The sequence below is a fragment of the Grus americana genome, chromosome 10, assembly GCF_028858705.1.
Source record: "Grus americana isolate bGruAme1 chromosome 10, bGruAme1.mat, whole genome shotgun sequence".
NCBI classification, from domain to species: domain Eukaryota; kingdom Metazoa; phylum Chordata; class Aves; order Gruiformes; family Gruidae; genus Grus; species Grus americana.
This window is the reverse complement of record NC_072861.1, coordinates 20000671-20027383: the sequence shown is the minus strand read 5'-3', so window position 1 is coordinate 20027383 and position 26713 is coordinate 20000671. Positions and strand designations below refer to the sequence as shown.

Genomic DNA, 26713 nt, shown 5'->3' with positions numbered 1-26713 from the left:
TCACACAAATGCCTGATGGAAAAGACAGATGAGTCAAACTGTTGGAAAGTTCCCAGGGCAGCAGTTCAGATAGCTCACTCTTCAGACTTTTTCCTCTGCTAAATGTCAGATGTGTCACCAATTTAACAGCCATTGCCTGAAGAGATATGATTATGTGCCACTATCACCCCTCTTGATTAATCAAAGCAGCAAGTGAAAAATAAGAAGAGAGTATGTTCAGCTTCAATTTTATTCCTATCTCATAGGAAGAAAAATCAGTAATTCTCTTGGTTAACTCCTCTGCTTAAGACATAATAGCAAATAGTGACAGAGGTGGTCAGACAGCATCTCATTGTTTTCACAGGACGATGCAATGACATTGAGTGAAAGTAAAGCCAGAATTATGAGAAAAATCAACCAACCGAAAGCAGCAATTTTCAATTATGAAAATAATTTGCCTTTTTACAGAGTTTTATGAAATAGCCGGGTATCTTACAGGCATATACTCTGTAACACAAAATTAAATTGGCAAACAATGTTGACCTGATAATAAACTATAACCTATATATCCCTGCCTGTTTTTCAGGGCAACCAAAAACCTGTCAAAACAAAGATCAAATAAGATACAACAACACCCTGAAACATCAACCCACTGTGAGTCTCCTGACTATTTTCCCAAAGCACATTACTATCAGGACACAAAGCCAGTATGACAGGCTTCTCATTCTTAACAAAGATGAATGAATTTGTTCCATTTCTCCTATCCATCATGAAGACCCAATGTTCCTTCTTTGCATGAAATACTGAAAAAAAAAATTCCTTGAGGATAGATTTGTTACATAGATGAGTAAAGGAATAAAATGAATACAGGTGAGCGTATTTCTTATACTCTTTGTCTTTTCAGACTATTAGTCACTGTCTTTTTATTTCCTTTAGGAAAAAAAAACCAACCCACTGAAATTCAGTACAAAAGAAGTGAAATAAATAAAAATACAATAATTCAGGCAGCCATATCTGCTTGTGGATTACAAACCAACCCATTAACTTCTTGTCTACATCTAGATTTTAGTTTTTCTAGTCTATTCAAGATAGCTTTTACTGCAGAGTGAATTGAAAAAGTAAAAAGAAAATAGAAATTTTAACCTGTTAGAAGCATTTTGGTTAAAGTATATTGCTTTCCTTATCAGGTCTGTGAAACCTGAAGCAAACTCTACCTAGTGTTACGGTTCAGCATCTCTTTAACTCTTTCTCACCTGAAAAAAAGGGTCTGTAGTTGAACAAAGTAGGCTTGATTCCAGCTTCACATTGTGATTTGGAAATGAAAACCAAAACCAATACTAGTGGTTTGTGATAATCCAACAGCTGGAGACAGCATCTTTCAAAATCCAGCTTTTCCTAGCTGAAGAAAAACTTTTCCTTGTTTGTTGGACATGTTGCTTGTTATTTTGCTCACATTTGGTTGCAGGGATACATCAGGAAAAAGCAGTTTTACCTTTGAAACTATTTAAATTTGGAGTATAAATAAACACTCTTTTTTCCCATTTAAGCACTCCTTTCTAGAATTTATCGAGACCCCCATATTTTCATTGCATCTTTAAAATGTTATCACAACTGACAAATGTGTCAAAACCAGGAAACGGAAAAGAAATTTTAAACAGTGCATTAAACACCAACCCACTGTGTGTCCCATTCCTTACTATTCAGAGACACGCTTCAAGTTTCAGAGAAATCAGATCTTCACCATTGACAGTTTAAACAGCAATACTACTTCACTTAGTAGTTGAAGGCTGAAAATATGTTTTTCTGACAGAGGCCAGTTTCTGTGAAAACTATTTTGCTGATCATTTAACCATCTTCAGAATATGCTGTGATTTGTCAGTAGCTTCAGATACTGTTTTTCCTTTTTTGCAAGAAACTGAGAACTATGTGTTTTTATTCTCAGTGTATTAAAAATGGATGACCTCTTTAGAAAATCTCACTCTTTAACATAAAAAACCTCATTGTGACCCATTTCTTTAATCAACAGAAAATTGGGTTAAAAGCATGATATTTTCTTCATTACAAATAAAGTATGTTAAAGAGAAAAATAAACTTCACAGCATAGAGAAAGGTACCCTTTAAAAAAAATTAATTTCTATTGAAGGTCTAAACATGCATATAAAGATTTGCTTTGCTAGAAAAGGGTAAATGTTAAGACTTACCTTGGTCACATCCCAGGATCCAAGGAAGACTATGTTGTTGGCAACTCCAGGAGTTCCACCTTCTGTGTTGTTTTATACTCTGCCTCTCCCACTACCTGCTTTTGAACGCAAGAACCACTGCTTGTCCACCCATTTTGTGTGTGGTTGCAATAAAGAATATGCTATGTTTTGCCATCATTTCCATTATCAATGTGCAATAGGTACGCCTTTGCTGGAATGAAAAATTATGTTCATTCTTTGAACCGAAATTATCTCATCAGTCTGAGAGGCCTTAGAACAAGGTATTTATAGACATGAAGACCTTTTTCTTTGACAATGCAGCCTTAAAACCATCAGACAGGAAGAAAGAGAAACATCTGCATTGATTTTGATTGTTTAATACTCAAGAGTGAAAAAGTGTAAAATCACAAAGCTTATACCACCACAAAAATGCAGTTTCATTGCAAATGACCAAAACACAAGCTGCCTGCAAAGTTTCACACAGCTGACATCAACAAACCCAGTTTCAACATTCTTACCGTCTTTTTAAACACCTGCTATTCACAAACATCAGTCAATACAGAGTTCTAGGTGTCTCACACATCTTTCTTTATATTCTATATTTGCTTTCTAGACCAGTGGTTTACACATTTGGAAAACAGTGCCTCACTTCTGATCTATATCAGCATATAAATACATAGTTTTAAGCCCCCAAGTTAATATTTTAAAAGCATTTTGTTTAATCCAAACTCAGCAGTAAAGTTCTTATTTGTATTTAATGAAAAGCATAACTTATATGAGTAAGCTTCAGAAGTGCATGCTGACTGAGGTTATATCACCAATCCTTTCAGCCACAGGTTATAATACTTATGCAGAAAGTGATCATACAGGGTGAGTTAGTACATCAGACAGTAGGTTGTATTTGCTTTTACTAGTAATGCATGTACCTATGGCCCTGATTCTGCAAATGCAACCATTAGGCCTGCAGGATGCAACTGTCCACCTAACTACATTTTGTTGCCTGAAGGTAGTATTATCCAAAAGCTATCATTACATCAAAATGTCTCAGGTTAATGAGAACCAAATGGAAAATGGGCTGCTTATACCAACATTTTTAAAACTTAAACCCTTCTTACATGAGATGTCTTTGTTTTCACAGCCTGAAAGTACTCATGCAAAGGAACTGTGCATATCTTTAAACATTATGCTAGTGCACATTTCCAGTTCCCTACAATAAACTAACTTTCCAACAGTTGACTAAAATCTGGATGTTAAACATAACTAAAGAAAAGGCACAGAACAAATATTTCTCTCCAGACAATCAAAATAGAAATAGATCTTGGTATAACCTACTACATCTGACGGTGATGTGTAAAGGAATTTTTAAAGAGCTGTTGTTGCCTCAGTGGAAACAATATTGATTTTTATTTTTTTTTTCCCCCTCCTTCAATGCTAGGGCCATCTACACTTTATGATTCACTTGTTCCTCACTGGTTTATTCCTTCATCTGACATTATAATCCTCTGAGCAGGTGAAGATAAACATAACAGAGTGTTGATATAGTTGTTCCTAAGGAGCATGTCTGTCAAAGATTCCACAAGGTATCAATAAAGGGGTTTTACCTTGTAAATAGCTTTTTGTTGGTTACAAAATAAATTTTCTGCATATATTCTTATATCTGTTTTATAGAGAATGTTTAAGTTTCAGCTTAGAATAAAAATCTGAGAAAACTAACACTGATTCTTTTTTCTTTTTGACTCTGTTGCTTATTACAAACCTGACTTCTTCCTTTATGCAATTATTAGAATCTGATTGCTTGCAGTTAGGCATCTAGCTGGAAAATTCTGGCTTATACATGAATATTAAAATAAGCACAGAGATGTTACAATCTTTAAAATCATAGGGTCAGCAAAAGAAACAAAAGTATAGGACAGTAGAAATATTACAATCAGTAACACCCTATTTATAAATGGAAGCACAAGATCTTTTTTGAGCACATATGAATAATTTTGAAAAAATATTATTATCCATTACACAGTGAGTAGTATAAATAAGCTTAGCATACATGCCTTTAGTGCTTCCACACAACTTAGTTTCCTATTCATTTTCCAGCTGTTGGTTACACTTCTAATTTCAACAAACGATTTCATAGTACATGATTGAAAAATATCAACTCCTGATCTACACTGGTACTCACACTTATACAAAATGAGGAAAAGGTACAGGAACTTTTGCAGTGCAGACAAACCTCATGAGTTAATATCTGGAACATTAATAGCTCTGTACAGTTTCAAACTTAGTAACTAAGGCACACAACAATTTAACTGTCCCATATCTGAAACAGCACGATAGGTCAGTCAGCATGGAGCTTCTCTTTAGCTTTGCATTTACATTCAATATTATAAAGTAGCAGTCAGTTTTGAATAATCTAGCTTCTGTTAATACTAAGGAATCTGAAAAGTGACTAGCCACGCCAGACTAAGATAATTTAACTGGATTCTAATCTGGATTAGCATACACAAAACTATGCTTACATAACCACAGGAGAAAAATTCTTGAGACCATCGGACTGGCACAACATAGCCATCCGGATACAGGTGTGTTTCTACTCTGCAGAGGTGCGAGAGAGCAAGCGAGTGAATGTGCACGCGTGTGTGTGCGCGCATGTAAAAATAGCAGCTTCTCATTTGTGCATCTTATTTCTCATATGTGTCCAGTATGGTATCTTCTTACCCCAGTGACAAAAATATTTTGGCTGCTATTTTTGCTTCTGCCAGCACCGCACACTTTAGTACAGTCTAGTACTAACTAATGGTGCTGGCTTCTGATCTGGACTTTGAAGTCACTGAATTATGATTGTAAAGTTAAATTATGTCGTTCATTTAACCAATGTGCAATCCAAGTGGAATCAGCTTATTTTCAAATGATTTAAGTAGAAATCTACTTTGGCCTGAGGCAAATGTTACAACCAGGGGAAAAAAAAAAAAAAAGGAAAATTCAAATCTCAGGTTGGGTTTGCCGGGCTAGTAATTAAAAAGGGCATCTTCTCATTTGTAAACAAAAGAAAGGTTTATCTGGAAATGACTTGACACACAATGATTGTGTCATCTATGCCATTTGTACAAGTTTTCTTCAGAATAGAACACATATTAGCTAATTTCACTGTGTTAAGAAATTAGGCATTATGTAATAATGTTTGACACTTCACACTTACCTTCAGCAATACCTAGTATCAAGGTAACCCATATACTTCAAAATAAGTTGATGTTATTAATGGACGTAGCCACTGAAACTGTAAAGAGTTCTTCTTACTTCAGTGGAAATAATATCCAGCCTATTTTTTAAATTTGTTTTCTTTTTAAAGATATTAAATGTACTACTGTCCAACCATAAAAATCACTATTTCTCATTATAAATACTGCAAGAAATTCTTGATTCAGTGTTACTTTTTTTTTGCACTGCATTCTAGCTATACAAATAATATAATTTTTGTCAATTCTTGCTATGCTTAGTTTGATCCTACAAGAATTGTATTTTTTATAGATATAACAACTGTATCTTAAAATGTTTTCATTAGGTATTGCATATAAGTACATAGAAATGGAACTGAAAATCCGCTACCTACCACTCTCATTAGTATTATATTCTGTTATATTTGTGTTTAGTAGCTTGAGATTTACATAGAGTTGCTGAATATTTTAGTAACCAAGTACAATACAGTATTTTTAAAAAAATAATAGTGAAGTCCTATTCAAGCACACACTTACTCATTGACCTGCCATAAAACAAACAAAAAAATACAATCCTTTGAATTCCCCAGTAGCAAATTCCTGTCTCTGTGGGTGGAAAAAGCTGAAATTATTATACACGTCTCTGAGGAAAAACATATTAATAGCATGATTTCTCCCCCCATAAAAAATTTTCAATAAAGAAGTGTGCTGAATAGGTAGAGGCTTAGATTCAGTACTTCTCAGTCCACTGTTAATAATCTAAATAGTGTGTTTTCCCATCCCTTTTTTTCTTTTCTTAAAAAAAAAAGGATAATCAAAAATTTGATAAACAAATTCCTAAGTAGACTTCATTAAAGAGTCCTTTCAGAACCACTGTCCATCATTATCATCATCATCTTCCTCCTCATGGTCCAGATAGAGAAGAGCGACTTTCTTTTCATCAGAAATAACTGACCTTTGGTCTACCATTCTTTGCAACTGTACTGTTTTATCAAAAAATGACTTTTCCACTACCTTTTCACCATGATCTTGAGAAAAACTGGAGAGAACATAGCCTCCTCTTTTATTTTCGTTTTCTACAATCTGGTCACTTTCAACTACAATCTGTGACTGACTAACAGAAGGGTCTTGCTTATTGGATATGAGCATTGTTGCTTGCTGTTCTCCACTTTTTACTGTAGATATTCCACCCATATTGGAAACATCCATTTGAAAAGTAAAAGATGTTTCCTTGGATCCTACTTTAATATGCTTTACAGACCTACTGCTCTCAGCTGACTCTTCTGTTTGTGAAAGATCTTCCAGGGTTTCAGAAATAGGTCTTGTAAAGATTATTTGCTCAGCATGAGTTTCTCCAGGACTTATTTTAATGTGCCTGAAAGATCTATTGATAGCTGAGCTTCCTTCATTCTCTGAAAGATGTCCTTCTTCGTTAATGAGGTCTGGAGTTTCAGAAAGGGAGCCCTGATATATAATTTGTTCAGTGGTTTTAACTCCCACTTGACCTCGTCTAACATGCTTTATTGAGCCTTCTGAAAGAGTCTGGTCTTCCAGTTCACTGATTTCTGTGTGCTCAGAGACAGGGCCATGATAGATGATTTTTTCAGCTGTCATAAACTCTTGGGGACCTAACTGAATGTGTCTGACTGAACTTTCTGTCTGTGAGAAGTCTTTAGTGTCACTGACCTCCACTTTACCGGAGATTGGTCCTTCGAAGATAACTTGCTCAGTATGAATCTCTTTTGGACCTAATCTAAAGTGCCTTACTGATCTGCTGACATCCACGGACCCTTCTGTCTGAGACAGGTTACCTGAACTATTGAGCTCCAGAGAGTCTGAAACAGGCCCTTCAAAAGAGACTTCTTCAGTTACTTGCCTTGATCCTACTGTGACATGTCTTGTGGACCTGCTGAAGTCTGTTGAAAACTTCTGGGAAAGATTTCCAGAATCAATCTCTTCGACAGTTGTAGTAATAGGGCCTGTATAAATTACTTCTTCTGTGGTTTGGATTTCTTTAGGACCCAGTTTAAAATGCTTCACAGATCGGCTGAACTCTGACGATCCTTCTGTCTGAACAAGATCTTCTGTAGCACTGAGCTCCAGCGTTTCGGAACCAGGCCCTTCATATACGATTTGCTCAAATCTCTGAACTTCTGCTGGACCAACCTTAATATGCCTTATGGATTTTGTCTCATCAGTTGATTGTGGTGAGAGAGAGACTTTTCCAAAATCTGCAGTTTCCAAACCCGAACCGTCATAAATAACTTTTTCAGTGGTATGATACCCTGTGCCACCACTCCTCCTTATTGTGGAGGAGTTATAGATTTCTTGATCAGCCAAAGGTGTGTATTGATCACTGCGGGAAGAAACATCTACTATATTGCTTCTACCATCAACAACTCTCTCCGAGCTCTCTTTTTTCAGGGAGTGCAACATTGCCTTCTCCTTCTCACTTGCAATTACTTCACCAAGCTGAGCTACATCAAATTCATCAGTATTAAGAGTCTGTGACAGATTGACTTCAGCAACAATTGTCACCAAGCCACCCTCCTCCTTTTGATCAACTTTTTTGATATCAAATTCTAAGCTACTAGAGTCAGCTTGATTTTCTTTTGTTAATGCAGACAGCTCCTCTTTCACGCTTTCTGGAAGACTGCCCTCCAACTGCTCCAAAGCTTCCTTCAATTGATGTTTAGGGTCCTTCGTTTCCTTTGATAAAAGCCCTTTTATTGAAGTCTGAAATTCATGGGGAATTTTAATTTCTTTTTCAATAACAACGGATTCAACATGGGATGTTTCAGTTTTAGGATGCTCTTTTAAAATATGGGCACTTGTTTCCTCCCCTACCACTTGATATGTTTCTTCTGGAGAGCTTACACCTTCATCTCTCTTCCTTTGTGTGCCTTGCAAAAATTCATCTTGCCAAGAATATTTAATAGTTGATTCTTCTTCTATATGAATTTGCCCATATACTGAGTCATCGTCTTTTTCATTAATAATAGGATGATCATCCGGAACAGATACAAAATATTTTTGTTCAATAGGTGAGTCATCTTCCTCAGTTACTTCTTCCACATGAGTGAAACTCTCATGGCGTTGTTTCTTCTTTTTAACATCTTCATATGTGAACGTTATGTTTTGTTCCTCCTCATCCCCGTAATGCCTCTCTCTCTCAGGGAACGTATCTTCAACTTCCTCTACTTCAAAAGGTGTTGAAAAGTCAGTCCTTTCATCAGTGGCATAATCTAGTGGCTCCTCTACAATCTCAACGTTAACAGACATGTTCTTTCTGCCCTCGTTTCCTTTCAGGCCATGATGTACTATATCTTCTATCTCCCCTTTGGAAGGAGTTCCCTCAACACTCTCTCGAACCACTTTTTTAACATCCTGGTTTGACAGACCTCCTAGGTCAGCTTCATCAGAAATATCTAATTTTTCTTGAACTTGAGATTGTACTGTGATCTCAGTCTTTATTTTCCCATCATCTGGTTGTTCTTTCTTATTAAAATAGGTCACTTTCGTGTCTGTTGATACTTGTGAACTAGAAGACTGTGTAAAACTTTTAAGAATGTCAGCAACAATATTCTCTGCTATATTTTCAGTTGACAGAGTTCCCATTTTATGGCTTCTATCAGTAGTTCTCTCTTCATCTTTGAGATCGGATTCTACTTCTGAAATACTCACTTTGTGAATTTCAGCAGGCTTAGTCACATGGTCATCTGTTTCTCTTCCTATGGAAGTTTTAAAACCTTGTAACCTTATTTCTTTATTATTCTGAGACTGTTTGTCAGGAGCAGGCATTTCAAGACTGATAGGTATCTCAATGACTTCTTTGCTTCTTGATTCCAAGGTCGCATTTGTATCTTTTTTGGTTGATTCACTTTTCAAAGTTCTTGCATTAGAAATATCACTCCCTGTTAACTTCTGATTAATGACTTCCTCCCGGATATATTTTTTCTGCTCGGTCTTCCTTCCAAAATCAACACTTCTTTCTTCTATAAAAGGTTTCTCATCTGTTTTCTTTTTTTCCTCCTTTGTTTGTTTCTCTAGCTTATCTTTTTCTTTCAGCAGAGATTTTTTCTCTTCAGTTGGTTTGCTGCCTCCTCTTTTTTCTTTTAGTGTGGTCTGTGTTTCAATTATGGATTCTTCATATTTAGATGGTTTAAAATTGGTATTCAGCTCATAAGCCGGAAATCTAGTGAAGCTTGGTTTTGTTCTTATATTTTCAGAAGGCTTTGTGTCAGCTTTGTGGTCCTTGTCTGAACTTTCAGCATGTGCTGATTCTTTTGAAAAAGATACTGTTGATGAAGTTGTAACTTCTGTTTTCTTTCTTTCTGGGATTGTCTTTTGCTGCATTTCGGTATTTTTCCACCTACTGTAGGCTGGAGTAAATGTTCTTAATTCTTTGTGGTCTGTTACAATCCTTTCATCCTTTGTAACAGTTGTTGAAGGACGATATATTGAACCAAGTACATCTCTTCCAAAAGCTCTTCCACTAGCTGTTGTCTGTGATCCAGCCTGTGTTGATTGAGCTGAATAACGTGCAGAACTGCTAGTATTTGTCACTGGCATTCTATGTCTTGTATCAGTGATCCTGCTAGCTGGTGAAGCTTTATTTCTATTTCTTTCTTCATAAGTAGAGTAAATATCAGTGTAGTTATATGAAGTGTTTATAATATCTGCAAAAAGAGCATAGGTGACAAAACATTAAAATAATGGCTTGTATTTTAAAATAATACAAAATAGAGGGCATGAACTAAGAAATTTTATACTAAATTTTTGAAAGAAATAATGGCTTCATTTTCAGTGCAGCTTTGTAAAGGCATTCCTGTAGGTTTTGCATGATAATTAAGTCTATGCAAAAATTATATTAAAACTGAAAGCAAAGCTTTTTACTAAGTTGCAAGATCTTGCTAATTTTTGAGCTACTGGGTATTATGGCATTTACTTAAGAATTACACCTTTCATATTTATATTAACGTTCATTTACATTTACAATTTCTTGTTAAATAATGTATGCTAATATCCTAGGCTTCGTTTTTTACTTCATTAGTCAAAGTGGCCTGAAGTTTCTCAGTTCCTACTGAGAATTAACGGCGTACCTGCCACCACATACTGGAAACTGAAAACACAAAAACAACCCTCCATAGCCATAAGATACAACTAGGGAGAAAATAAAGAACCTTTTAGGCTATATCTATACAATTTAATAAAATGGACTAGGAATCATCATCTGGCTCAAAGACCAACCAGCACTGCACAACTCAAATCTCCTACTCCTAAAAAGCAAGTCACATCTCCTCTGACTTTTGGTAGTGCTTCCTGGGCTGTGGTAACCACTGATATTCAATGCCTGAGCATTGTCTGCAAAAGTACTGGCTAGACCAGATCAAAACTATGTCAGGGACAGTGCTAACTATTTAACAGCACAGGCAATTCTTTGTGAGCGTTTCAGCCTAGGCCCTAGTCTGTTTAAATTACTGCTACGGACACAGCCTTCAAATCTCTTCTAGGACGACTCTCTATGATAGCCTGGCGATTTTAAGACCACACATTGTTAAACTCAGGAGTGTTATTGAGACTAATTCTGTTATTAATAACAATGGCCATGGCAGTTAAATCGAAGGTCCATCTTATCTAGTGTCCTGTTTACAGTGACCAACAGTAGATATGTAGGGAAGAGTATAAGAACAGGGCAAGTAAATAGTGATACTTCCCTGGTATACTCTCACAGCCTCCAGAGATTTGCAGCTCCTAAGATAGAAATGGTATCTTTATGTTTAGTAAGTCTTTGATTTTTCTTTCATTACTCTGCTAAAATTTCTCTTTAAACCCACGTAAACTTTTTAAACACTCACAATGCCTCATGATGATGAATTCCATGGTTTCAACTACATGTTTTGTTAAATACCTCTTCCTTTATACTTCAAAACTCTCTTAAGAGCTATGGGCTTCCAAAAGTTGTTGCACTATTAGAGCTATGAAACATCACTCCCTACTTACCTTCTCCACTTGAGTCATGATTTTATAAATTATCTCATATAAAATATCACTATATTGATTTAAAATATTAACACTCAAAACCAATTCAATATTCACTTTGCAATACACTGGTAAAAAGTATGCTTCAGGAATACTATAACACAACAGTTTCCAGTTATATTTAATTTCATTCAACATTCATTTTTTAAGATTCATTTTTTACCTTGAGGCAATTTCCCTGTATGCTGATCTCTCCATGTAATAATCCACTGGTTGCTCTCCCCTTCTAACAAAGCTCTGCAAAACACATTAAAAGACACTCCATTAAAATATTGGGAAGAATAATCATAATATTTAACATTTATACGTCTTAAAAACTGAAATGATTATCCCACAGTTGGGTCAGATCCTGAGTGTTTTTCACACCACGTATTTTTATTCCTGGGAATGAGAAATCCTTAGCATTTTCCAGAGTTTCAATTTGCAGAGTCCAGTTCTTGAGAACAATGCAATAATCTTACAGTAGGTAACAGTAGCAAACACAGTACAGTTTTAGATCAAATCTTCCCCATTAGTCAATATACTGCTTCCTGACATGGACAATATCCACTGATTTCCACTATGGAATCATACAAGCTAGCAAGTTTTTCCAGAATGATAATCTTATAAGCTAGGAGAAAACAAAACCAAACAAAACTTAACAGACATTCAGTAAAGCTTTCTGAGAGAAACACATGGAGATGTTTTATAAAGAAAAGGCAAAACCGAAAAACATATTTGCAGCTTTCCTGCTGGTAATATAGTACTAAAGGTGTTGTTGCAGTGTGATATATGAGGGAACTGTTACACCCAGGATTTGTAAGTTCTATCCTTTTCAAATGAAAATTGAAAGAAAGTATTACTTCTACTGTCAAACACTGGCCAGTGCTGGACAAAACAACTTGCAGTATTAAAGTAACTATTCGTAGTTCCTACTCAATCTGAAATCGACACAACATATTTTACAACAAAGAACTAGGAAAATTCTTTGTGACATAAAGTGCTTGGTTTCTTTAAAGACATCTCTGTCTGTCCCCTCTGTTCCTCTGCCTTCCATTCATTCTTTTTTTGCAGTGACTCTCTAATAGCTTCCATAGTTCCAGGAAACCACCACTTCCACAGGATTGTTGTGGTCAAGGCTTCCTCTTGTTGACCAACCAAGACATCACCTCTGCAGCAATTGATCAGAAATGGACAGGACACCAATTTGTTTACTTTATGGAAATTATATTACTACAAGCAAATAGCAGAAGCAGACAACAACTGTTGACAATCTGCTTCACAATTTTGTCTACTACCTATTCTTGGTGTGCTAACGTGTCTTATACGCTGGTGACATTATACCCAGCTGATTACTTGAGAACACTGGCTATCCTTCCTTTATGCCAAACTTTGTTCCCTATACAGCATGCACGTACAAGGACCACACTCCCTCAAAACCCATCTGAGAGCAGCCACAGGCTTGTTCTATTCCTGCATAAGGTTACTACCCTACATTTTCTCCTTTCTACAGTGGTGGAAAGTACTCCAGAGGTACATTTCCCACAGAGATTAGCACAACTGAAAGGCAAAACATTTTCAGGAGTAATTGCTCTGCATTAAGAATATTCAAACAGGCACACATCAAACTTCTGTCTTCTCAGAAGAAAAAAAGACTAAGTGCATTCTCTAGAATTACAAAATTGCTCAAAAAAAACCCCACCCAAAAACCAACACCACCACCCCCCCCAAAAAAAAACCCAATAAAATTGTTGGCTTCTTCCATATACCAAATACAAAAAGTAGATATCAGGGTGACTTTGTTCAGTCCTAGAAGTTTTAAAGACTGTTATCCAGTAGGACTGGATCTCAGAATTCCTGATAAATTTTCTGGAAATTCTGTGTGCTTTCCTTCTCTCCTGCTGTCTATGTGCTCGTACTGTCGGACATAAAATATGTCCGGCCTTTTTTTTTTTTTTTTTTAAAGGAAGAAGGAAAAAAACCCCATTTGTCCCTTTTCCACTTTTGCAGGGCCACAAGCTATGTTAATCCCCCAAAAAAGTGCTGAACTGCAGCATTCTGTTGCAACAGCCTAAAAATTCTATGGCAGGTTCTTTCAATATGCAACGGAATGCTATAATCAGTATGGTAACTTTGGTGTTTTTATATTCACTTCTAGTAGTGAGATAACTGTTTCATCATTTCTGGTTTTGGAAATGCCACATGTTTTGCACTGATAACATACAGCTGCAACATGAAAGTTGTCAAGAGTAAAGCTGGAGGATTATGATAGCCAAGGCTTCAGACTCCCTAGGGGGTAGTAGAAAGCAGTTTAGGATTGTGGTATAAACACATTTGCTGGGCATTTCTGTCAAAATTAACAAAGTAGGCATTTTAAATGTCATCTGTAGATTTCATAATTCACGACTGATGACTTTGGACACTTTATGCTTCTTTTGGTTTCTGACTGCCTCTAGATTCAGTAGACAATGCTATATCAGCAAAATATTATTAGTAATGTTTTCTTTGCAACCATGGATTTGCCTAGATTCATAAGAAAAGCCAGGTTAGAATTACCTAACGCATTTACAGGTCACTGTCCCCCTTAAAACAGGCTCAGATGGACACATTTACTTCTCTTCTGTAGTCAAATTCAACCCTAGGATAACCTTTAGTAGGTAAAACCAAAGTAAAAGCAGTTTATCTTCCTCCATGTTGAGAGAGGCTTTACAGGAATTAGATCACTTCAATACATTGAGAATGTTCCCAAGACCAAACATCTGATGTGATGAAGCCAAACAAATTGCTCTGATAGACACGCACTAGAGAAGCTGATGGTGACGTTGCAGAAACATATCAAGGTGCTGGCGATGAAAGCGTTAACCATGACGAAGGAAACTAGGAATGTGGGTAGTTTGACTAAGGATTTCTGGCTGCTGTTAAAACAACAGTTGTTCAGTTGCTGCAGCAACGTATGAAGTCACTAAAAATAAGTTCCAAGAGGTAACTGTATATGGCAAAGGGCAACAGCACACAGAAAAGCTGGATCAGAAACATTACTACTGAAAATATGTTTTATTTTAAAATGATAGGCAAAGCTTCATGAAACCTCGACAAAAACTGGACAGTGAATCAGTGTTTTACTGGACACAGTTTGTAATATGTATTTCCTCAAGCTTATCAGATAAACAGGACAATGTTAAACTGACTTTGGCTTAATAAACTAGCATGAGAAACTGTAGTGTAATGTACTGAGCACTGGCTTGGAAGCCAGCAAACTCAGGTTATGTTCCTCAGCTTGACCATAGCTTCAGTTTATGCAAATCATTTTGCTTCTCAGTTCCTTTGCATCCTTTCCTAATAGTAATCATTTAAACTGTAACCTCTACATGGCGAGGACTGCTTTTAAACTTAAACTGCCTGAAGAACAGGGTGTTAATCTCAACTGTATGAACTCTTAAGTAGTCACGGTAATAACAAAACCCATCCCTCCAAGCAGTACTCTTCTAAAAAGAAAAAAAACAAAAACCAAAAACCCAAAACCCATGTCATCTGCTTCCTGCAAATCAGATCCTAAGTGACATATACACACATTGTGATAATACCTAGTTCAAGTGTTGCCAGAAAATATTCCAACTGCACCTTTAACTCATCTCATTATTAATGTCATTTATCTAAAAGTAGCAGCGACATGCTAGTCAGCCTGAAGCCCTGCTGTGTGCTGGATGACAACAGAAATAACTACTTCATGAAAGCAGGTGGATGAGAAACTGGTTGGGGTGTGGAGAGAGAAGTTACCAAAACAAAAAGGATGCAGTGCAAATATTGTCATGGTTATTCACAACAGCAATGACTTTGTTTCAACTACAGAAACCCAAAATCTCAGATGTGGGCAGTTAGCCAGCAGGCTGTAAAAATTCATCCTCTCTATCCTAGGTATTTGGGAAGGAGTTATTAAAAAAAACCTCTACAGGAAGTGGCACGGAGGAAGCATTTTTAGGGGTAAAGGCCACTCCACATCTTTTTTCCAATCACAGGATGGGAGGACAAGGACTGTGTGAAGAACAGCAGGTAACTGACTGCATGTTAAATTCCCTGGGTGTAGAAAACCCAAAATTTTCTCAAAATAAAACAAATACAGGAATAGGACATATTGGGTGGTACAAATTGTAAACAGGAAATAATGACACTGACTGGAAAAGCTGTGGTGAGTAGCTGAGGAGGCTTTAATGCTGGTGATGATTTCTTGACCTAGAACAGAACATTTGCATGACACTAGGATTTCCAAGTAAAATATTTTACCCTTCAACAACAACAACATATGAGAGAAAGGGCAGAAAAACTACTTAACCTATGGCAGAGGCTCTGGGCAGCCTCTGCTATTTGAAGAGAAGCAGCTTCTGATAGCTGAGGAGAAAGGCTTGATAGTAATTCTCATCCTAGGCAGATTTTCTATCTCCTTTTAAAGTGTTACACAGTGAATAATTCACCACTTCTCTCTGGAAATAAAACTTAAGCATAGTTTAAGTAGTTGTGGGTTTGCAGGGTCCCAAGAACACAGAAGAAAACTGCAAGACACTGGATAATTTTTACTTCAACACTGGTGAAAAAGGATTGGGAATGAAGATTCCCCATGAGATGTAACTTCATAAAGGCCACATAAGACATTTAATTTCCTGAGTGAGCCTCAGCTCCCAGAGCAGGAAGGCTGAGCAGAATCAGAGAGGAAGTACCCTTGGTCCTTGGGGAAGGGTGTTGCTTGCAACAATGATCCTTCTTGCCAGTCCAGGAGCAATGTTGACTAACGGAAAGAACTGGCTTTAAAACAGGGCCTGTAGGAGTTGTAAAACAAAGAGAAAATAAAATACAGGGTGGGAGGTACAAAGAAAGCTCCAAGAAGTAGACCAGATAGCACACCCTTGACCTATAATGCCAGGAGGAGAGGAGGTGCCAAGGCCCTCCTTGGAAACTTCTCAATGGAAAGTTCAGGATGTAGAACTAAGCGTGAATAGGTGCTTTTTGTTTCCAATATGCATAAGCAAGGGTATATGCCAGCATCCTTCGTGAAAACAAACTGAAGCTGCTTCTCATGCCCTGATTATCACAGATAAAGAGTCCTGGGAGTGGGACAGGATTTGAAAAAGTACATAGATGAGCAGTCCAGAATTCTCTTACTGAACAGCTTACTAACTGGATCCATACTGATTCCCTCCCACAGCAGTGTTGATACAGGCATACAGTAGGGAAGGCATTATTTTCTTAAGTGAAGGGAGAATAAGAAGAGGAATAGGTAAAACTGCATAAATGTAAAAAACCAAATCAATCTCTTTTTAGTTTCTGATGTTTTAAAAGAATTTTGTTTTCAGGCATTAGATAGCCTGTTTTCTTATCTGTAGCAAGGCCCATTTCTCTGGTTTCATCTGTAGAGCTTTTTCAGTAGGTAGATGTCCATTTGTCCACTGAAGTCTGCCTTGCCAAGGCAATTGGTCATACAAGTTGCATTCACTACAATCAGATGAAAAAACCCTACAGGTTAAGGAGCTTCTTAACTGGACAACAAACACGTGCTGTAGGTGATGCTGACTTGTTTGTTCTCCTCCCATTAAGGAAGGCAGGGAATCCTTAGACAAACCAATAATGCGTAGATAAGCAGTAAGATGACCTCTGGAGGAGTTCCAGAATGTAACAAGCTTACGAGGTTTTACAGAGCAGAAGCACTGATGGTTCACTTATTAACTAAGAGCATGTACAAATAACTAAATATCTGACCATTATTTTTCCTACTTCTGGATGAATACTAATTATCAAAGTAATTCTGAAACTTTTGTTACTGTGAAAGAGCTAATCCCATTTTGCAGATGAATAAACCAAGGGAGAAAGTTTAAGTGACAGCAGTAAAAGTCAACATCAGAGCTAGGATTAAATTTAGAAGAATCATATGTTTTAACAAAGCTAAAAGAATTAACACACACAGATAAGGATCACAATTGGCTGCTGTTTCCACAGTTTCTCTTCCACTAGTAATGCTCCAGACGTTACTGCCTTTCCAAGGATCACAGGGATCCCACTCCACCAACAAACATGCAGGTACTGTTGGTCACCAACTGACTGCCAATTACTTGTCCCACATACTCCTTGTGATTTCATTTCATCCAGAAGCCAGCCCTGGTCTCTACTCCATCGCACAAAACACTTGAGGCGTCCTGAACAGACCATTTTTGCTCTTTGATGGACTACAGACATCTTTTGCGAAGTAGTCTGTTATCTAACTACTCAGAAGTTACTCTTTCAAGCTTCTCGTATTTTTGGTTATGCAACTACAATTAAATTTCATATTTATCAGTGGATTGCTTTAGTCTACACATTTCACTCATAATTCATCTGGTGCCATCTTTATCCAGACTTAGATGGTTATTGGTTCATAGCAACGTTACACACTTAGGACACAGCGTTAACACTTTAGGACACAGAAGCATCTATCATGTATAACTGATAATACCACTGTCTGTTTACACAGGTTGAACATAAATAATGCACACAAAGTAGACAAGCTAATGACTGAGGCGTACTCCCTAAAGAGAATACAAGAGTAGGCTGACATTAAATTTTTGCAAATTATTACTTTGCTCAATAAGAAATGCACTCCTCTGTATTTGAAGATCAGTATCTCAATGAAATTGAGAATGATATTGAGAATATTGAAAATATTGTGCTAGTTGTACAAAAAAAGTACAATCTTTACAATAAAATAGTATCCACCTGCAGCTCATAGGTTTGGGGTTTTTTTTCCCCCTTCTGAATCGCTTTTATGCCACGTGCCAACTGATACATCACAATTCTCCAGACAAGAGAATTACTCTGGCTTTTCAACCTCACAGCTACTAAGTGATTAGAGAGATATATAGTGTGAAGATTCATTAGCAGAGATGTTGTTTGCTGATATCTCATACTTGATCCAAACATGTTTCCATAACAAACCAAGGACAGAGAAAGACAGGATTTAATCAGACTTCTCTGTTATCTTCCCACTATTCTACAACTGAAACAAGAATGGGGAACTCGCTACTTACACCGATGCTGCAGGTGGACGCTCATCAACATATACGGCACATTTCATCGTTTAAATATGTTGATCAATGACAACTACACTACCTCATGTTTTATTGATTGCCATATAGGGATACTGGCCCCTCAGCTTGTAATCAAATATTGCATCAACAATTCACATCAATTTGATAGCAACTTGACCAGGACTAAGAAGGTTTCTTACATATCACTATATTTGTACAAAGTTAATAGGGTTCCTATGGATTATATTGGCTTCTCTAACATGTTGTTCTGGAGACAGAGGAATAGAATGAATTACTACCAGAGATAGTTTTGCTCAAGTGATCAAATTCCAGTCACCTCTACCTACTGGTAATGCTTATCAGTGTTACTAACGAATAATGGTATTTTACTATTCTTACAGTTTTCCCAGAGATCTCAGACAACTGCCCATGTATTAGCAGCCTTCTGAAGGGGTCTTATCTTCCTTTCACAGGCAGCACAGTCAGGCACAGAACGGCATGGGGACCCGTGTCACAGAACAAGCCAACAGCAAGCTCAAAACTGGTATGAGGGGTCCTTTTACTCTATTTAACAAATTACAATATGCACAAGGAGTCTTGATATGAGACTCTAAAATTAGCTGTATTTTAAATGCTGGAAAGAGAATGAACAGGGCTCCCATATCTATACGAAGGGATTTAAATTCTCCTCTGATTAGACAATTGAGTGTGACCGCAGTTCTTACCTGTAGGTTTCAATTTCGAGGATGAGGCCTGCTTTCACCTGCAGTAGTTCTTGATAGTCCTTCAGGTAATCTGTGATTGACATGGTCAGGAACTGCTTTTCTTCTTCTAGGGCGTCAATTATCCTCTAAACAGAAATATTTGATATTTAGTTTTGCACTAAGATAAAAATCTGTACACTTAAATGCCTAATAACTTAAAACTTTTAATTAAAAAAATAAACTGAGAGAACAATAAATGACTATGTTCCATCACTTCAAAAACCAGAACAAATCAGGTCTACAAACTCCCCATATACAATCTGAAATATATTGTTACTGAAGCAGAGTTTTATGCTAAGATTTCATTTTATGCTATACTAAGCTAGTTAAATATTTAAGTAAAACCCATTCAGATGCCCTGTACAAAAGCGATCAAGTATACAGAGCAAGGAAAATACACTCCTTTATAAACGTGACTTAAATGTGACTCATTTTAAAAGCATAGATGTACATGCTTAAATCATACTTGACGTCAGGAATTTTGGCAATTGCTTTGCCATGAGAACCTGGCCTGTTTCTCAGTATTTTCAGTTCCACAGACATGTGGTTCTAAACTAGTTTTTGGATTCTAGCATCTGGAGATACTCATAGTGCCTAGAAGGTGAAGGATGAACCTCCAAGCAGTTCCTTTGAGCCAAGTTTTCTACAATATTTGGACACTTCCTTCATAGTCCACCCAGATTTGTCCTAACTGCTACTCAGAAAATAAACAAGAGATGCTCATTTTCATCTTGATAACTAACTTTGTACCTTCATAGGTGTGCGTATGGGAGGGATGCAGTTTATACAACACCTACAAGTGACTTGAGAGCAGCAGCACTGACCAGATAGTAGTAAGGACTGCCCACCTTTCTTTAACAAGTTTTGGAAATGGAGAGAAGAACAGAAAAGAGCAGAAAAATACTGAAGCCCAAAATGATGTAAATTTGAACATATGCTGAAATACTAAATGGAAGATTAAATACTGAATAACTGTACACAACAGAAAAAGCAACAAAGACTTATGCAACAGAACATTAAGATTTGATTTAGACCAAGACGCTGACTCTCCTACTCTTGAAAGAACATTGCAGAAAGAAAGTACTTTAATCACTGCTGTTACCTCTCACGTGAAGGGCAAATTGCCATCTTCCAGAAAATAAGCTCTCCCCTGATAATTGAGAGGAGCTTGTTCAGAACATACTCAGAACTGAAAGTATCAGTGTTAGCTGTTCGGTGCGGTTCTTAATGGTTTCCTCGCTGTGGATAGAATCTACTAACCCAAAGCAATCCTCCTCAGCCAGCAGATTGATGCTGACCAAAACACTATAGATTACACTTTGTTCTGGGGGCCTGGAAGACAAAAATTAAATTTCAGCAAAGGCCTGATTCTATTTTGTTCACATCACTCTACACTATGCAAGGACACTGAACTTTCTACAGAGAAAGATCTCATACACATGTACAACACTAGACAGGAATTCTTATTTTAGATTGTACCCTAACAAATGCTTTGCAATAAAAACTGGAAAATCAAGACACTGATAGTCTAGTTTAAAAAAAAATCAGAATACATCATTTATGTGCAGCAAGTATTCAAATAGCCCAGTATGAGCAATAGCACAAAAATGAAGATACAGCAAGGGACTCCACAGATTGGTTAATGCCCATATGATATGCTAGGCAGAAGTAAGGTTTAAGAACTAAGAATAAAAAGTGCTGGCATTTCAAACATTAAGAGGTTTTTTGGGTTTTTTTTTAAGTAAAAAGAGCTTTATGAAGGAAGCTGCCTGTATCTTCATATATAAGATAGAGATACACCCACAAGTATAATACACATGCTAATCTATTTCTTCATTTACAGCTGTTGTTAAATGATTACACTAATGTTTTCTTTGACATGACAAACCTTGCCTACAGTCTTCAGTGTACCTTAAAACTTCTTTTTATGGCAGAAGACAAACCATATCTGCATATCTGAAAAAGCACTATCGACCATCCAACAGCCTCATCCTGACTGCAGTGGAGGTAACATCCTGTACGGTCACGCACAGCGGCAAGCAGAACTGCTGACCTTTAGCAGCTCTGCGGCAACCATCCCGTTCAAGAACTGACACAATGGAAAATACCAAGATGAGAAGCGAAGAAAAGGGCCAGGCCCTGCTTTTAAAAGGAAAATGCTATCAAGCAGGAATGGACAGGGTGTTGCCAGAACCAGAGGAGTCAGCGAAAGACAAGACGACTGGATCTCTATGGGACCAGCCCCTAAAGGTGATGAGAGCTCCGATTACAAACCATGAAGTGATTCAGGTGTTTGTTGCCTCCCCAATTAAACACAGAGGCTAACACATACATGTGCGTGCATATGTTAAAGAGTGCTTCACAATGCACAGGTCTTGCTGCAGTCTCAGAAGAATCTATACAGGGAATCTGTACAGTGGACTACAGTGTGGAGCTCTGAAAGACCGGGGATATTCACACCTATCTAACACACAGGAATTTCAGTCCCTCACCCACAAGTTCTGCAGTCTGGGTTTGAAAAGCCACCTACATTCTACCCACTGGATTTGGAGATCGCTTGGGATCCAAGTTTGAGTTAAATACAGTGTCCTAATGATTACCATAAGGGGCTACATAACTCAGCCAGCTGTGTAATAGTTCCAAAGGAATTCATTCCAGCAGGAGCAGACACTCTATAGACTGGATGGCAGACAGCCACCTGTCTAGCCTTCCAGTCACTGATGCTTAAACATAACGCAGAGGATAATTGGTCTTAAGTCCTGTTTCCAAGCTTGCCAAAAAGTACATAAACCACTTTGGCAAAGTTTGGGAAATTGCAAGCCAACAAACTTCCATTTTGCAGAAGGCAACCTGTATTGTTGCAGCTGTGTTTGCTTCACACAGGTCATCCTTGGAAAGATTTGTTTCTCAACCACATCAAACCCACCTGCCCCCCAAATCCTGGTGAAGTCCTGCTAGAACTGAGTAACTGCATAGAAGTGATTTTCTCACCCTTCAGATGTTCCTTTCCAGGCAGCAGTGGGAAATTTTAGAAGGGCAGTAGGGGGAAAAGAATTTGCTTGGGTTGTCTAAGCTGCACCTACTCGGGGAACAAAGAGAGGTTTCCAGGCTCCTGCCTTTTCCATCTGGTACTATTTACCGATCCCACCGCTCGTTCAGTGGCTCAGCAGGGGAAGAAATGACAGTCTGCACTTAGCTGGCTAGAAAGTGGTACACAAAAACACACACGTGACATATTGATATTATATGTTCATTTGACAAGGTGTTTTCTTCTTCTCTGGAGCTCACAACACTGACACAGGAACCGATGCTAAACCCACCATTATTAGTGAAAAATTTCTGCCTCCTTTCAAAGCAGCAAGATGAGCCATGGCCCATTTCACATCCAAAAGATACAGGGCTTTCTAAAATCACTGAGAGTTTTTGTGTAAGTCTTGTCACAGCACACAGCTAAAATTATGGAAGTAGGAACCCTACTGAGTTCATCCCTTTAGCAGCCAGGACCAGTGAAAATTTTCCAAACAATGGATGATTTACAGCTTGCCTGGTTCAGCTAAATTATAGCTCCAAATACATATTTCTATTTAACATTGCTGAAAGCTTAGTGAGGATAAGGACAGTGCAGGAGGCAAAGATGGACATATAAGGCGACTGCATGATATATGGAAAATATGAATAAATCTAATTGCCATTGCAGCTGCAATGAACAATAATCACTTGACTTAAATCTGCACATACCTATCATTTCTATGTGGCACTTTACAATAAATAAGCATGGAATAGAAGCTCTTTAAAGAGTAGTTTAAAATCCATGCTGAACATACCTTCACCAAGAAAAGAAACAATGAGGGAAGAAAAAAAGCTTTGATCACAAGAACAAAACCTGGAACAGTTGCTCCTATACATTCTGTAATTTTTCTTCCTGGATGTTAACAAAAGTTATTTTCTCTCTCATATACAGTACACTGGCCACTGGAAAAGGCCTTTCTCATTAGAAACCAAACATTTTAAACATGAAGCCATTCAGAAGTTATAAACCTTAAAATATCATTTTCACAATAATTTAAATATTATCGAGATATATATTCAAAGATAAACCATGTTTTCAAGTTGGCTATCAAAGCATTTTTGTTTTTTCCTTCTTGTATTACTAACATTTGAAGCTATTGTTCCTGTAAAATCCAAATCACGCCAAATGCTCGTGGGAGTAAAACAGAAGTTTGTTATCTTGGTATCAAAATAACAATCCATTGTTGAGTATTGAATCAGGACACTTCAAGGGCATGCACTGATTTTGATTATCTGACTTCTACCATGGGTTTGGCTCCACTTGCTCTTCTGAATAAAATTCTTTAAAATTACAACCAGTTACAGAGACACACTGATATAAAAACACCTTGCCGAGTTGAAAGAAAGTGTTAGGTATCTGCACACACCCATTCTAACTGGCTTTAGAGGAAAAACTTGAGCTATACAAAATGCTCGTATTAAAATAAAACCATATTTAAAGGTTTTCAATTTGAGCAATGGTGATTGAAGATCAATGAAATTTTCATTATAAATCCCTAATAACAAATGTAGACAGCAAGGAGGATGTATTTTGGAAATCAAAGTAACTTTAAATATTTAGCAGGCTTATGTACATTTGTATAAACTTATACTCCTTAAAAATGGAAGAAATGAGGGTTTTTTCCTCTTTACATTTTCACCTGGCTTTGACTGATGGATAGGTTTAATTAATGAGGGATTTACATATAACATCACCTTGTAAAGCTTTGGAAACATTTACATACACGATTGGAAGAATGAAGTGTCCTGTCAAAAATGAAAATAAATTTTATTTAAAAGCCTTTCTGATTACTTCTTACATACCTAACCTGCCTCAGTTCACAGCATCTGCAAACTATGCAACTTGCAAACAATCTAGCAACGTACAAAACCCAGACGCACAGCAACAGGTCCCAGTCCTCTCCCCACTGCCAGCATCTCCATAACCTACCACGGCTGGCAGACACAATGTGATCATCAGCACACGGGGCTCAGACAAACACCAAGCTCCAGCAGGGTGTTATTAAAAGGTCTATCAATGAACAAAAGAAGTGTTGCCCTCAGGAAATCGATCCGTGGTCTGGATGATCTAATACCCGCTCTCCACTCTAAATTTGATGAACTGATATTTTGCTGTTCTGGCATTTGCTGATCTGTTGACACGCACGGGATGATTATACATGGTTATACCAAACATTATTCTGACAGCAAGCAAATTCTCAGCCACAGATGCTATAACCCTCTTGTTTAACACCACCAAACACTCCCCCTCAAACATATACCAGTCACCTACATCGTTTAAGTTTTATTTCAAAAACTTCCCACTCTGCCTACTACCTGTAGCACAGTAACGAGTCTCCCCGCCTTTAAACAACTAAAAGTTTTCTTAACTACACTGGGGCCCACAAACTTTTCTCTAGGCTGAAGGGGTGTATGTAAGGCAGGAAGAAAATTCAGGTCATTTCTCTGATCACAACAGGTCAACCTCAAGTCTCAGGCTAGAAGGGAAGCTTCGTGTCCCACCACCCAGGGACTCGGTTTATCTGCTCCCAGGGATTGCTCCATGTCCCACGTGCTCACGCCAACCTGAGTAGGAGCCCTGGCAAGCCCGCGTGCCAGCTCCGTGCTCTTGGGTACTTGGCCAGGGCAGGTTGGGAAGGGAGCACCTGCCACCAGGAAGATGTCCTCAGGGTCACTGTCCCCCACCCTTTGCACCCAGCTGTCCTCAAACTGAGCAGTGGGTCTCAAAGGGACTCCCTGCTCCACCCAGAGAAGGGCTCACAGCAACAAGCCCTTGCTGGGCCATCTCCTCTTCCAGCCTGGGGAAATCCTACTGCAGGGAGGCAAAGTGGCCCACGCAGTCAGACGGGAGCCTTCAGAGAGGTTTAGACACTTCCCGCAGCAGAGGGAACAGAGGGATGTGAGTTAGTCTGAGGGAGCGGGGTGCCAGGGTCACAGGAAATCCGGCTCACACCACAACGGGCCAGACCTGAGGAGGAGAGTGAGTGGGAAGGCTGAAGGAGTCTCAGAGGAGCACAACGACAAGCACCGGACGGCGGAAAGGAAGCGGTACGGCTAGAGTCCCAGCGAAGAGGGCCGAGCGAGGCCCGGGACCGGGGAGACACCGACCGGGGACCGACCCGACGCGGCGGCGGGGCACTGCCACGCACCTGGTACTCTTCCACCTCGGCCCCGTGGCGGTCCTGCAAGGCGAGCAGCTCCTGCTCCAGCCGCTCCCGGAGCCCGCACAGCTCCTGGCCCTGGCGGTGGAGGTCCTCCAGGTGCTGGCGGCACTGCCGGCTCTCCTCCCGCAGGAGCTCCAGGCTCTCCCGGCTCCGCTGCGCCTCCTGCTCCTGCAGCATCTGGATCTGCTCCTGGTAGCGCAGCAGGGTCTCCCGGCAGCTCTGGCTGAGCAGCATCTCGTAGGTCTCCTCCAGCTCCTCCAGGCTCAGCCCGGCCAAGGGGGGCGGCAAGGCGGCCAGGTCCATCCGCAGCTCACGAATCTCCACCGCCTCCCGCCGCTGCCGGTCCGCCAGGTGCCCGTGCTCGGCCCGCAGCTGCAGCAGCAGATCCTCCAGGGCGAAGCACTCGCCCCGCAGCCGCTCCAGCAGCTCCCGCTGCCCGGCCAGCTCGGGTTCCAGGCGGCGCCGCATCGCCAGCACCTCGGCGCCCAGCAGCTGCAGCTGCTCCAGCTCCCGCCGCAGCCCGTCCCGCTCCAGCTCCGCTTCCAGCTTCGCCCGACTCAGTTCCTCCAGCTGCATCCGCAGCCAGGCCAGCTCCTGCTCGGGCACCCGGAGCCCGATCAGCTCCTGCTCCCGCAGCTCCGCCAGCTCCCGCGCCAGAAAGCGGTTCTCCTCCTCCAGCTCCCGCACGCGGGACACGAAGACCCGCAGCCGGGAGTTGAGTTCCTGCAGCTCCCTCTTCTCGTCCCATCCCGCTTCCCAGCGCCGCCACATCTTGCCTGGGGTCGGGGCCGCGGTAGCCCCAGGCCTACAGGAGCTGCGCAAGGACCGCCTCGCCGCGGGACTCTGCGCGACGCTCCCGCCGCCGGCCCGGCCCAGCCCCGCCAGGCCCCGCCCCGCCAGGCCCGGCCCCGCCCCCGGCCCCGCCCCGGCCCCGCGCCGCTACCCTGCGGCGCCCCCTGCCGGACTCTTGGCGCCTCCCACCAAGTTGCTCCCGGGGGAAGCCAAAGCTCGACTTAGGGAGCAAAGCTCCGCTTAGGGAGCGCCCAGCGTCCCTTCCGTGACATCCTTGTCCTCCCCTCCCCCGGTGTGGGGCCGTACAGGCTAAGGCTCAGCCTGCTTTTCCGTCACTGCGCCGTGGGAACTCTGTTCCCGAGGAGGTCTTTATTCGGTTTGTGATCCATCTGCTGCCGTCACTGTGCTGTGGTTGGGGTTAAGTTAATAAAAAGTGTCAAATGCAGTTTTAGAACGCCACTTTTA

General features: G+C 39.6%; 1 protein-coding gene across 2 annotated transcripts; it reads right to left on the bottom strand.

Moving 5' to 3' along the window:
* Positions 1–2546: 2546 nt before the first annotated feature.
* On the bottom strand, positions 2547–26316 carry SYNM (synemin). 2 transcript variants are annotated; one of them, XM_054836332.1, is made up of 4 exons: positions 25442–26316; positions 19185–19309; positions 11595–11668; positions 2547–10068 (listed from the first exon to the last, which is right to left on the bottom strand). In XM_054836332.1, the coding sequence occupies exons 1-4, from the start codon at positions 26225–26227 to the stop codon at positions 6254–6256; spliced, it is 4800 nt and encodes a 1599-aa protein (XP_054692307.1). In that variant the 5' UTR covers positions 26228–26316; the 3' UTR covers positions 2547–6253. The 2 variants fall into 2 exon arrangements, with proteins under 2 accessions (XP_054692307.1, XP_054692308.1); XM_054836333.1 differs by lacking the exon at positions 25442–26316 and adding an exon at positions 20326–20352.
* Between the last annotated feature and the right edge of the window lie 397 nt (positions 26317–26713).